Below are 12,271 nucleotides of genomic sequence, written 5' to 3'. Positions count from 1 at the left end.
TGCATCGAAGATAATTAAATGGTTGTCATGTATGCCTAAGTTTAATGTAATTAATTGGATTACATAATACATTACTAGATATTCATTCTATACAAAATCAAAGGATGATCGTAGTACCATGCAAAATATTGCGGTTATGGTTGAAGCTGGATCCATGTACTTCTCTAGTGCCAAAGATGACAATCATGTACTAGCATCTAGAGCGTACTATGGGTTCATTGAGGAGATTATGGAGATTGATTATATTTCTTTTAAAGTTCCTTTATTTAAATGCAAATGGATTGAAAGTATCACTGGAGTAGAAACTGATGAATTAGGATTTATAGGGGTTGATCTTCGAAAGGAAACTTATAACAACAAACCATTCATCATGGCAACCCAAGCAAAACAAATTTTTATGTCATTGATTCTTCTAACACTAGATGGTCAATTATAATTCAAAGAAAATATCTTCTTGATGAAAATCAAGATGTTAACTATGAGATCCCTTGTTTCACAACACATGTATGTCAATCATCTGAAGAAAATGATTCAGATGATATGCATGATATTCGTCGCGATCATAAAGAGGGAATATGGGAAAATTAATAAGTAAATGTTTTATATCACTTAGTAATTTTATAATTATTCATTTTACTCTTTTTTATTCCTTTTACCAAATATTTAATGTCGTTGTTGATTATCCTAATTTGTTTACCTTGTTATTCAAATTATAGGTGTTTAACGACCGGTGAAAAAGCTTAGCATGTAACTTTTGGATAGCCTATAAGAATTTCCATTTTGATAATTGCTTTTGTTGATTAATCATTTGATTTATTTTTGTTGTAAAATTATAAGGTTTGTCCAATTTTGGCTTTGCATTTATTGTAAACAATTGTTCTTCTGTGATATGGTTCTGTAATGCACGTACAACATTTTTGTTTTAGAAATCTGAAAAAATATGCTCCTGTATTCTGTGATATGGTTTTGTAGGTACAAATGAAAAATATAAAAAAAAAATATTTTACCCCTCACTTTTTAAATAAATCTGACATAATAATATAGGGTTATTACCTCGACTTTTCAATAAAATGAGATGTTATGTTGGGCACGCATTATAGATTTGTAAAGAATAAAAATGTAGATGATGGGGTTCAAATCCATGATCAGATAACTTACCCCTCGGTTTTTAATTAACTGAGATGTTAAGTAGCATCTTTTCATGTCAACCTTTGTTAAGTTGCCTCGGTATCCGGGGTTATATCTCTTTCGCGTGCGATGTTAAAAGTGTTATTTATAGTAGTGTCAGGTTCAGACATACAATTTATCCCTAAATTAATCATTTTAGCTTTAAGAATCAAATAATGTTTTTATTGTTTAAAACTCCAATATTATTTATTAGTCAAAGGGAAAGGAGAGTGACACATAAAATTTGTGTCATTCTGCAGAAAACTATTCTATTATTGCATTGACATAAATTGTACAGATCGAAAATGAAAAATACAAGGATAAAACCACATATCAGTGTTTCTCTTTGGCATTTTGTCGAACACGTCTCTTGCAATATTCAAGCTACCACATTTTGCATACATGGGAGTTGCAAGAATGACTCAAAAGTGAATTGAATTATATCTATCTGTAACAACAAAGAACAAATCGACCAATCTAATAATGTCTCAAAATCAAAAGTTTCAGGAAATTAACCAATCAAAGTTTAGAAGAGTAACAACAATCGGTAAGAGTATTATCGATGAGCCATTGATGAAGACAATATTTTTTATCTCGGTTTGGACTCTTTGGAGAAACAACGGGCTCAATGTTACAGAGTCACTGACGGAAGACTAGTTATGGTAAAATTAAGTTAAATTGATAAAGAATATACCTTCAAAAGTTGATAACTTGCGGGAAAAGAAGATGAGGAAAAGAGATGTCGGCTGGTGAAATCGAGAAGATACAAAAATTATTAATTAAAGAGAAAGTGTAGTCTCATAAAATTTTAAGTTAGGGTTAGGTTATTGAAAAGTTTAGCACTGGTTTTGACCGACAAATTTCTCTTTAGTTCTTTTCGGAAAAAGTTTAGTAGGAGGGATCATTTAAGTTTTTTTTATAAGCAACTTTTTAATTTTGTTGAATTAAGTTTAGTTTCTTTCTTCTTACAATCAACGTCTAAACTAATTATGTATATTTTTTTATTAATTTTTTTTATATATTCTAGAAAAAACCATTTTAACCATTTTTATATTATAATATTATAATTAAAATAAAAAATTATATTTGAAAAAAGTATTAAAGATATTGACTTTATTAAAAATATAATAGTATTTATTTAAACTCTAAATTAAATTTGATCAAACAAATTAAAATTTGTTGATTTTTTTTTGCATAAAATGTAACATATTTATTTTAATTTTAATTATAGTTAAAATTTCGAACCTTACAAACAGTGTCATAATCTCTCTCTCTCTCTCTCTCTCTCTCTCTCTCTCTCTCTCTCTCTCAGTGAAACGGGGACGCGTGCGGTCGAAATTCGCGGCGCCGCCGTCACCGGTCAACCATCCTTCTCCGTCGAAGAAACTGGATAAGGAGAGTGTGAATCAGGGTATGGTACGAGGGGATGGTAGTAACAGGAATGATAAATCAATAGATGAAGGATTATTAGAAGATGAAACCTTAGAATCTGAAATTAAGGTGCATCCTGAGGTGCGTAAGTTGTGGGTTGATGTGCTCAGTAAGAATAGGAATCTGGAAAAGGGATTGGCGATAAAGTATGTTGCCCCAACCTTGGTGAATGGGGAAGTAGAAATTGAAATTGAGGAAGACGACATCGCGACAGAGATCAAATTCTGGGAAACTGCTTTGATCATGTATGTGCTAGGTGAGGATCTAAGCATGAATACAGTGAAGAATTACATGACGAAGATGTGAAACTTTGTCAAACTGTCGGATATGTATTACCACGATGAGGGTCACTTCCTTCTCAGATTTAAATATCATTCAGATATGGATGTTGTTATGATGAAGGGACCGTATACAATAAGGAACATGCTGATGTTGTTGAAGGAATTGAGGCCCGCTTTTAACCTAAAAGGAGACTTACTAGGAACACTTCCTCTTTGGTTAAACTCCCCAACTCCATATGCACCTTGGGGGGGGGGGGGGGGAAGGAACCTGAGTAAAATAGGTATTGCAATTGGAGCACCTGTGGTCATAGATGAATGCACGACAAATAAGTTGAGAGTATCTTATGCATGCATTTTGGTTGACGTTGATATCACATAAACATTGGTTAAGGAAACAACCATCAAAGATTGTGAAGGAAGGAAAATGCAACAAGTTGTTGGATATGAGTGGAAGCCGCTTTCTTGTAAGAAGTGTCAAAATATCGGTCATCAGTGTGGTGCAACTACAAAAGGGAAACATTGGAAGCCAAAGCCTAAGCCACCTAAAATCAATTAGGATACAACTCCAACTGCCATGTCACCAAAGGAGGATCCAAAAAGCAGCATAATGATGATACTAGGGAGAACTGGACAAAGGTTAGTAAAGCCACTAGAGATAAAGGTAAGAATATAGTTCATGTTGGTTCAACATCCATGGTTAATTATGAAAATGGATTTGAGGCACTAGGGGTTTTGAATGATCCACTAGTGGCCTTTGATAGGGGACCATGTTAGTCTCATGGAATGTAAGGGGGATGAATAAGGCATGTAAACTTAGGGAGATTGTGTCCTAAAGTTGAAACCTGAGATTGTTATTTTGATTGAGACTAGAGTTAAGCATTCTAAGGCCAATTTGGTTAGAGATAAGCTTAATCTCAAAGGTAGATATCTAGACAAATGCCAATATAGTGATAATGGTAGGATTTGGATTGAATAGGATAATACCAAGCTGGATATAAAGAATATAAAGAGCACTTATCAGTTTATACATTATGGATTTTTTGACACCTCTTGAGTGTTTAAGTACTGGATATAATCTATATATGTCTAAATTCAGTTGGATTGTAAAAGATTGCTTTGGAAAGATATCGAGACCCTGTATAGGAATTAGCAGGGGCCTTGGTGTGTGCTTGGAGATTTCAACAATGTTTCCAATGCTCAAGATAGGATTGGTGGATAGATTCTGACTGAGGCTGAGTATGTGGATATGCAGAACATGATGACAAACACATGATTATGTAAAATGGATAGTATTGGAGACTATTTGACATGGTCTAATAAGCATGTTGTGGGCACCATTTACTCTAGAATTGACAGGGTTCTGGGGAATGTGGAATGGTTTTAAGCTAACATGGACACCACTCATAATATTCTTCCCCTAGTGTTTCTGATCATGCACGTCTCTGTGTGGCAGGATTGGCTAAAGTGGGGGATTACAAAGGTAATTCTACAACTGTATGGTTGATATGGGTGGCTATGAGAATATGGTTAGAAATAGTTGGAGACAACCCTTAAGTGGTAGCCCCATGCATGTTCTATGACATAAACTCAGAAGGTTACAACCTTGAGTTGAAGGCTTTTAGCAAGTCCATCTCAAATGTGAAGCAAAATATGGTGAAATCTAGACAAGATCTTGAGGTATCTCAACAAGATCTCATGCATAATAAAATGGATAGTCAGAAGATTGAGTTAGTTAAGAAGATCACAGAGGATGATATCAAGTGGAATTAATTGGAGGAAAAGATGTTGATGCAAAGATTAAAAAAATTGAGTGGCTTAGGTTGGGTGACAGGAATAATTCCTACTACTATGCTACCTTAAAAACAAAGCAGAATGGAAAGAGTATGAGGGTCCTTCATATGATTGATGGTGTTATCCTCGCTGACCAAAAGGATATTGAAAAGGAAGTAGTGGATTTTTATGGTAGTTTAATGGGAATGGCTGCAAATAATTTGAAGCATGTGGATATAGAAGCAATAAAAAGTTGTAGGAAGATTAATATGGAGCAAAGAAAGTTCCTAGTGGTAAAAGTAACTAAGGAGGAAATTGCTAAAGCGTTACAGGGAATTGGTGATTTGAAGGCCCCTGGGATTGATGGCTATGGAGCAAAGTTCTTTAAGGCTAGTTATCACATCATAAAAGGTGATGTTATTGCAGCCTTTATGGAGTTTTTTAAGAAGGGTAGAATGTACAAGGCTTTTAATAGTATTGTGCTTACTTTAATCCCTAAAATGAGAATTCCATATCTATTAAAGGTTATAAGCCAATTGTTGGATGTACTACTTTCTACAAAATCATTTCAAAAAATTTGACTAGTAGATTGGGAAAGGTGCTTCATGGAGTAATACATGACTGCCAAGAAGCTTTTGTCCCCGATCAGTTCATTCATAATCATATTCTTCTGGATTTTAAATTGATGAAAGGGTACACTAGGAAAGGAGGAGTTTCAAGGTGTATGATGTAACTTGACTTGCAGAAAGAATATGAAATTGGCAAGTTATGGAATGTGTATTACAGGAAATTGGCTTGCCTAGGCAGTTTATATACTGGAATATGAGTGTCATCTCATCTGTCTCATATATATTTAACATTAATGGTGTTTTTTATGATGTTTTGTAGGCTAGAAGGGGCATCAAGCAAGGGGATCCCATATCCCCCTTGCTTTTTGTCATTATGATGGAATATATGAATAGATCCTTGACTAAGATGCAAAAGGATCATAACTTCAATCACCATGCTAAGTGTGAGAAGTTGTCTCTCACAAATCTCACATTTGCAGACGATGTTCTGCTTTTCATTATAGGGGACCCAAAATCAATGGAGATGATGCTTGATGCTTTCAAGAAGCTCTATGAGTCTACTAGTCTTATTGTTAACCTCAACTAATGTAAAATATATTATGGTGGAATTGGTGATATTACTAAGGGATCCCTGATCAACATGACAAGATTTGAAGAAGGGCATCTTCCAGTCGTATATCTTGGTGTTCCTCTGTCCTGCAAGAAGCTCAATATTAACCATTACTTGCCCCTTATGAAGAGGATTGTAGGGAGAGTAAAGCATTGGATAATGAAGTTATTAAGTATTGCTGGTAAAATTCAACTTGTCAAGACTATCTCTCATGCCATAACTCAGTACTGGATGCAGTGCTTCCCAATACCTAAGATGGTTATCCAGAAGATTGACTCCATATGTAGATCATCCATCTGGACTGGAAATTTCGAGATCAGTAGGAAATGTCCAGTGGCATGGAAAAATACATGTAGTCCTATCAAACAAGGTGCCTTTGGAATTTATGCAGGAAGGATGACAATATGTGGGTTAAGTGGATCTATGTTTACTACATCAAAGGCAATAATGTTATGACTGTTGATATCAGTAGCAGTGGTTCCTGGATTATGAATCATATCATGCAGAAGAGAGCTTGTATAAACAAGATTCGGCAACTGTGAGATGATATGATAAGCAAGCAAAGGTTTTCCATGGAGAAAGTGTATTTTGAGGTGATTGAAGATAACACTAGAGTTGGTTGGAGTCACATGTTGAGATACAACTATGCATGCCCTAGAGTTGTGTTGATTATTTGTCTTTCTTGTCACATAAGACTTGCCACTAAAGATAGATTACTTAGGTTTGGGATGATTCAAAAAGAAGCCACAATCTTTGTGGTAATCTTGATGAATCAATAAATCATCTTCTGTTTGAGTGCTGGACCACTTTGGGGATTTGGGATGACATCCTCCATTGGATGGATGTGCATCACTGTCCAAAAGACTGGATGGAGGAAATCAAGTGGATATCGAGATACACCAAAGGAAAAAGTTGGAAAGCTTCCATCATGAAGATTGTCATTGCAGAGACCATTTATGGAATATGGAAATTTATGAATGATAGTTGTTTCGATAGGAATATAAATAACGCCAATATAGTTAGCAAAATTATAGGCAATATTGTTTATAGGGGTTGGATGCAGCCTAAGCTTAGAGGTCATATTGCTAATATGATGATGTAGTTTAGGGTGTTTTGGATTTCCTTTTGTCAATATTGTGGGTTGGACCCATGCGATCGTCGTGTTTCATTGATTTTTTTTTGAATTTTAGATATTCATTTGATTTGATTAAAAAAAATTAATTATAATTAAAAAAAATTATCTTTTGCCATATTGGTAATAAACTATAAACTCAAACATACAGTTGTAAAGTCTCGGGTTCGAATCCTGGATACATTATTTAACTTTTTTTTTTTCATATGTGACGTCTATACCAATGACCTATTAATATATTTGTGGGTAAATCACAACTGTTCTTACAACTTTTTTAGATGTTACTATAAACCTTCATTAGTATATGACAATTTTCTTATAATACCTATAGATCCGATGACCCTTTTCGTATGTTCTTACCTTTTGATGATATGTTTAGGATTAAAGCATATTGTCATATGATTTAGCATACTATAATTTGGTCGATTTGGTAATCATGGAAATTATATAATATTTTCAAGTAAACGGATGACCTCGAAGGATATATAAGACTTGAACATTCTCTTGGCGTAGAAATGGTATTTTGGTAGGTCTATGAGTAACTATTATGCTTTCTCAGACTGCCTCGAAAAACCTATCAAATATCTCAGTCAATAATAGTTTGAGTGCTAACAACATCCCTTTGGTGTGTTCTTCTTGTACAGGTGGAGATTAGTGTTCGTTTAGTAAGTCCTTGATTGGGGAGTAGGGCTGGAAATGAGTCGAGTTGAGTCGAACCCGTCGTCAGCTCGATTCGACTCGATAAGAATTGGTTTAGCTCGAAACTCGATTTGAGTTCGACACGAACTTTTTTTTAAGCTCGAACTCGACTCGTTTTAAGTTCTTGAACAACTCGGTTCAACTCGTTAGGTTCAGTTCGTTAGGTTCAGTTTGTTTACTTCACGGACTAAAAAGTCATTTTTTAAAGTTTAAATTTTTTTATTATATTTGATATTTTAAATTATTCTTTTTAAAGGGAAAATATTAAAACAAAATAAAGCTTTCAAGAGATAAATTTAAAACAACATAAATCCTTTTGCTCTTAAATGATACAATATTTAAAAAACGTTATTTTTAAAGTGGTAGTTTAAAAAACAAATTTAGTAGTATAAAATGACACTTTAAAATTAAAAGTCACGGTGTATTATGTTTTTTTTTTTTGAGTTAGAAGTATTTTACTTTGTATAAAAAAATGTCACAAGTATTTTTTAAAATATTTAATTTGATAAGTTAAAAGGTTAAAATCTATACATTATTTTTTAAATGATACTATTGAGATATATAATTTAAAAATTATATATATATATATATATATATATATATATATATATATATATATATATATATATATATATATATATATATATATATATATCGAGTCGACTCATGAACCTAACGAGTCGAACTATACATAGCTCAAGTTCAGCTCATTTATTTTACGAACTTAATTTTGAGCTCAAGTTCGACTCATTTGGTTCATGAACCAAGTCCAACAAATTAATTATCGAATCGAGTCTCGAACTATTTTCGAGTTAGTTTGATTCATTTCCAATCCTATTGGGGAGTTATAACTTTGTTTGTTCATTTTCGGTGATCTCTTTCTGATTTGTTGTCAAATTTTTATTTTATATCTTTACGTTTTGATGGTTAGTTTCTAATTACTTATTTATTGCCTCATTTATTTTTATTGGGTCGTGATACCTTCTGTGCCTACTACCAGCGCCGTGATGTACTCTCTTAATCTTTAATATATATATTTTAAAGAAAAACAAAGACACGTGATTTTACTTTTAAACAAAATTTAGGAATGAATATTATACTATATCTTATATGTGAATAGAACAAAACAATTTTTATACGTAGAAAAAAGTGATTTTTATATAGAGCGAAATTGATTGATAACGTATTAACGAGTGTTCATTCAGTGCTATATAAGGGCACCTAGGGGAGTATAGATTTCACACAAAAAAAACACACCAAGCCAGTGAAGCTAGCTAGCTATAGCTCACCATGGCTTCCACCACCACCATGAAACTTGCTCTTTTTTCTGTTCTTACACTCCTCTCATTTCATGCAGTTGTCTCAGTTACACCGTTGCATGTTCAACATCCACTTGACCCTTTAACCAAAGAAGAGTTTCTAGCTGTTCAAACCATAGTCCAAAACAAATACCCCATCTCAAAGAACAAACTAGCTTTCCACTATATTGGCCTAGATGACCCTGAAAAAGATCATGTCCTAAGATATGAAACACACCCCACGCTTGTATCAATCCCTCGTAAAAGCTTTGTTGTTGCTATCATCAATAGCCAAACCCATGAGATATTAATTGATTTAAGGATCAGAAGCATTGTCTCTGATAATATTCATAATGGATATGGTTTCCCTATCTTATCCGTTGATGAACAATCCCTAGCAATAGAGCTTCCACTTAAATATCCTCCTTTTATTGATTCAGTTAAAAAAAGAGGATTGAATCTCTCAGAGATAGTGTGTTCTAGTTTCACTATGGGCTGGTTTGGAGAAGAGAAGAATGTTAGAACAGTGAGATTAGATTGTTTCATGAAAGAAAGCACTGTGAATATCTATGTGAGACCTATTACTGGAATTACAATAGTTGCTGATCTTGATCTTATGAAAATAGTTGAGTATCATGACAGAGATATTGAAGCAGTACCAACCGCAGAGAACACAGAATATCAAGTTTCAAAACAAAGCCCACCATTTGGACCAAAACAACACAGTCTCACCAGTCATCAGCCACAAGGTCCAGGATTCCAGATCGAAGGCCATAGTGTTAGGTAATATAGACTTTGATTTTAATATACTTTATGATTTATTATTTTGTGCTATATCACTTGCTTTAGAAATAACGTTGTCATGTCATGTGTTTGTACAGTTGGGCAAACTGGAAGTTTCACATAGGATTTGATGTACGAGCTGGTATCGTTATATCACTTGCTTCTATTTACGATCTTGAAAAGCATAAGTCTCGTCGTGTACTATACAAAGGCTACATTTCTGAACTTTTTGTACCTTATCAAGACCCTACAGAAGAATTTTACTTTAAAACCTTCTTTGATTCTGGAGAGTTTGGATTTGGTTTATCTACCGTGTCTTTGATACCTAACCGCGATTGTCCACCACATGCTCAATTCATTGACACATACATTCACTCAGCTAATGGTACCCCAATCTTGTTGAAGAACGCAATTTGTGTTTTTGAACAATATGGAAATATCATGTGGCGTCACACTGAAAATGGAATTCCTAATGAATCCGTAAGAATCTTTACTACAATATTCAACTAATTTAATTATTTAATTAACCTAATAATAAGGAGTTATCACTTTGTTATTTTACAGATCGAAGAATCTAGAACCGAAGTGAACTTGATCGTAAGAACCATAGTGACGGTTGGAAACTATGACAATGTTATAGATTGGGAGTTCAAAGCAAGTGGTTCCATCAAGCCTGCGGTACGTGTACAGTTTTTTAGCATACCCCACTTCCCATGCATGTTCTGATTAATTAATTTTTCAATTTTCATGTATGTATACAGATAGCATTATCTGGTATACTTGAAATTAAGGGAACAAATATTAAGCACAAGGATGAGATTAAGGAAGATCTACATGGTAAACTTGTATCAGCAAACAGTATTGGAATTTACCATGACCATTTCTATATTTACTATCTTGATTTTGATATTGATGGTACACAAAACTCATTTGAGAAAACAAGTTTGAAGACAGTAAGAATCAAAGATGGAAGTTCAAAGAGAAAGAGTTATTGGACCACTGAAACTCAAACTGCTAAGACAGAATCAGATGCAAAAATCACAATTGGACTTGCACCTGCTGAACTTGTTGTGGTTAATCCAAACATTAAAACTGCTGTTGGAAACGAAGTTGGTTATCGTTTGATTCCAGCAATTCCAGCTCATCCATTATTAACAGAGGATGATTATCCACAAATACGTGGTGCTTTTACAAACTATAATGTTTGGGTGACAGCATATAATAGAACTGAAAAATGGGCGGGTGGACTTTACGTTGATCATAGTCGCGGTGATGATACTTTGGCAGTTTGGACTAAACAGTATGATTATTTATTTATTTATTTATTGTGAGTTTGCAATTAAATGTTCTTAATAACTTGATTCTTATACTAACTAGTTTAAATTGTTTAATTAAAATTGCAGGAATAGAGAGATTGTGAACAAGGACATAGTGATGTGGCATGTAGTTGGAATTCATCATGTTCCAGCACAGGAAGATTTTCCAATAATGCCACTATTGAGCACTTCATTTGAGCTGAGGCCAACCAATTTCTTTGAGAGGAATCCAGTTCTTAAAACACTTTCACCAAGAGATGTTGCATGGCCTGGTTGCTCCAATTAAAACTATCCGACATTCTGTATGGAACTGATTTGCATTGGCCTTGTGGTCATATGAATAAATGTTGTTTGTTTGTTGCATGTGGAAGAATAATGTATGGGTTTCAACTATTTTATTTGAATGAATGAATGAGAGGTTTATTTTCTAGCTGAATTTTACAGTTTGTTTTTATGGGTAATATCTACTAAATATATATATGACACCAATCAAATATACTGTGGTTTTGGGATTCTGCTAAAATGTTACCAAATGGTTGTTCAAGGTTGTTTAGAAACATTCTTTGATGAAATTTAGCCGAATCAAATATTAAAATGAAAACAGAGCTGGCGCTGATGCTGGAAAGCGAATACATGATTTGATCTGCAATTATAGTGTTCTGTTTAATTGTTTAGCCTTTGATTTCTATTGTATGTGGGGACACTGCACTACTTGCTTAATTTGGATTGCAATCTTTTAAGATTTTCTACTCTCTTATCTTCTTGAACTACTCCAAATTTTTATATTTAGTTTTGCAAAATTTGCCCATTCCTAATAATACTATTTATTTTACACACAAACTTATCACTTGTATTGTATTGCTATTACAAACTTATCAATTTTTTTTTACACACAAACTTATCACGTTTATACATAGGTTTTTATGTTTTGTTGTATTTCTTTTGATAAAAAAAAAGTAACAACCTTTATATCATATCTATATGAACTATAGTGGGATAAAACAATCGTTCACTTTAGAATAGGTTGTCTATTAGGTAAAATCTCTTGAATCGTCAAATAGTGTCAAGTAATAGTGAGGTGGGTGTGTTGTGTTTGAGAGACACGTGGAGTCGGCTAACCAGCTCTTTGTGTCTTGTGAGTTTGCTTATATTTTATGGTATAACGTATTTAGGGGAGGGAAGGATGACGTCTTTATGAATGATGGTTGGTTAATC

General features: G+C 33.6%; 2 protein-coding genes across 2 annotated transcripts; both read left to right on the top strand.

Annotated features, from left to right (window-relative positions):
- Positions 1-2,580: 2,580 nt before the first annotated feature.
- On the top strand, positions 2,581-5,804 carry LOC127136042 (uncharacterized). The gene is made up of 3 exons (XM_051062648.1): positions 2,581-2,843; positions 4,699-5,173; positions 5,538-5,804. The coding sequence occupies exons 1-3, from the start codon at positions 2,581-2,583 to the stop codon at positions 5,802-5,804; spliced, it is 1,005 nt and encodes a 334-aa protein (XP_050918605.1).
- Positions 5,805-8,899: 3,095 nt separating this feature from the next.
- Positions 8,900-11,483, top strand: LOC127073391 (primary amine oxidase). The gene is made up of 5 exons (NM_001426826.1): positions 8,900-9,740; positions 9,839-10,220; positions 10,305-10,418; positions 10,502-11,040; positions 11,144-11,483. The coding sequence occupies exons 1-5, from the start codon at positions 8,950-8,952 to the stop codon at positions 11,340-11,342; spliced, it is 2,025 nt and encodes a 674-aa protein (NP_001413755.1). The 5' UTR covers positions 8,900-8,949; the 3' UTR covers positions 11,343-11,483.
- Positions 11,484-12,271: the final 788 nt, after the last annotated feature.

Source organism: Lathyrus oleraceus, chromosome 4 (assembly GCF_024323335.1).
Source record: "Lathyrus oleraceus cultivar Zhongwan6 chromosome 4, CAAS_Psat_ZW6_1.0, whole genome shotgun sequence".
Classification (NCBI taxonomy): Eukaryota; Viridiplantae; Streptophyta; class Magnoliopsida; order Fabales; family Fabaceae; genus Lathyrus; species Lathyrus oleraceus.
Note: the sequence above shows the minus strand (reverse complement) of the source record. Positions and strands in the feature narration are given on the sequence as shown.

Bases quoted from the DNA above. Each gene is read 5' to 3' on its own strand.
- LOC127073391 (NM_001426826.1), top strand. From the start codon at position 8,950: ATGGCTTCCACCACCACCATGAAACTTGCTCTTTTTTCTGTTCTTACA. The intron at 10,221-10,304 runs GTAAGAATCTTT...GTTATTTTACAG, and splicing joins ATGGAATTCCTAATGAATCC to ATCGAAGAATCTAGAACCGA. The intron at 11,041-11,143 runs GTATGATTATTT...TTAAAATTGCAG, and splicing joins TTGGCAGTTTGGACTAAACA to GAATAGAGAGATTGTGAACA.
- LOC127136042 (XM_051062648.1), top strand. From the start codon at position 2,581: ATGGTACGAGGGGATGGTAGTAACAGGAATGATAAATCAATAGATGAA. The intron at 2,844-4,698 runs GTATGTGCTAGG...TGAGTGGCTTAG, and splicing joins TGGGAAACTGCTTTGATCAT to GTTGGGTGACAGGAATAATT. The intron at 5,174-5,537 runs GTTATAAGCCAA...GATGTTTTGTAG, and splicing joins GAATTCCATATCTATTAAAG to GCTAGAAGGGGCATCAAGCA.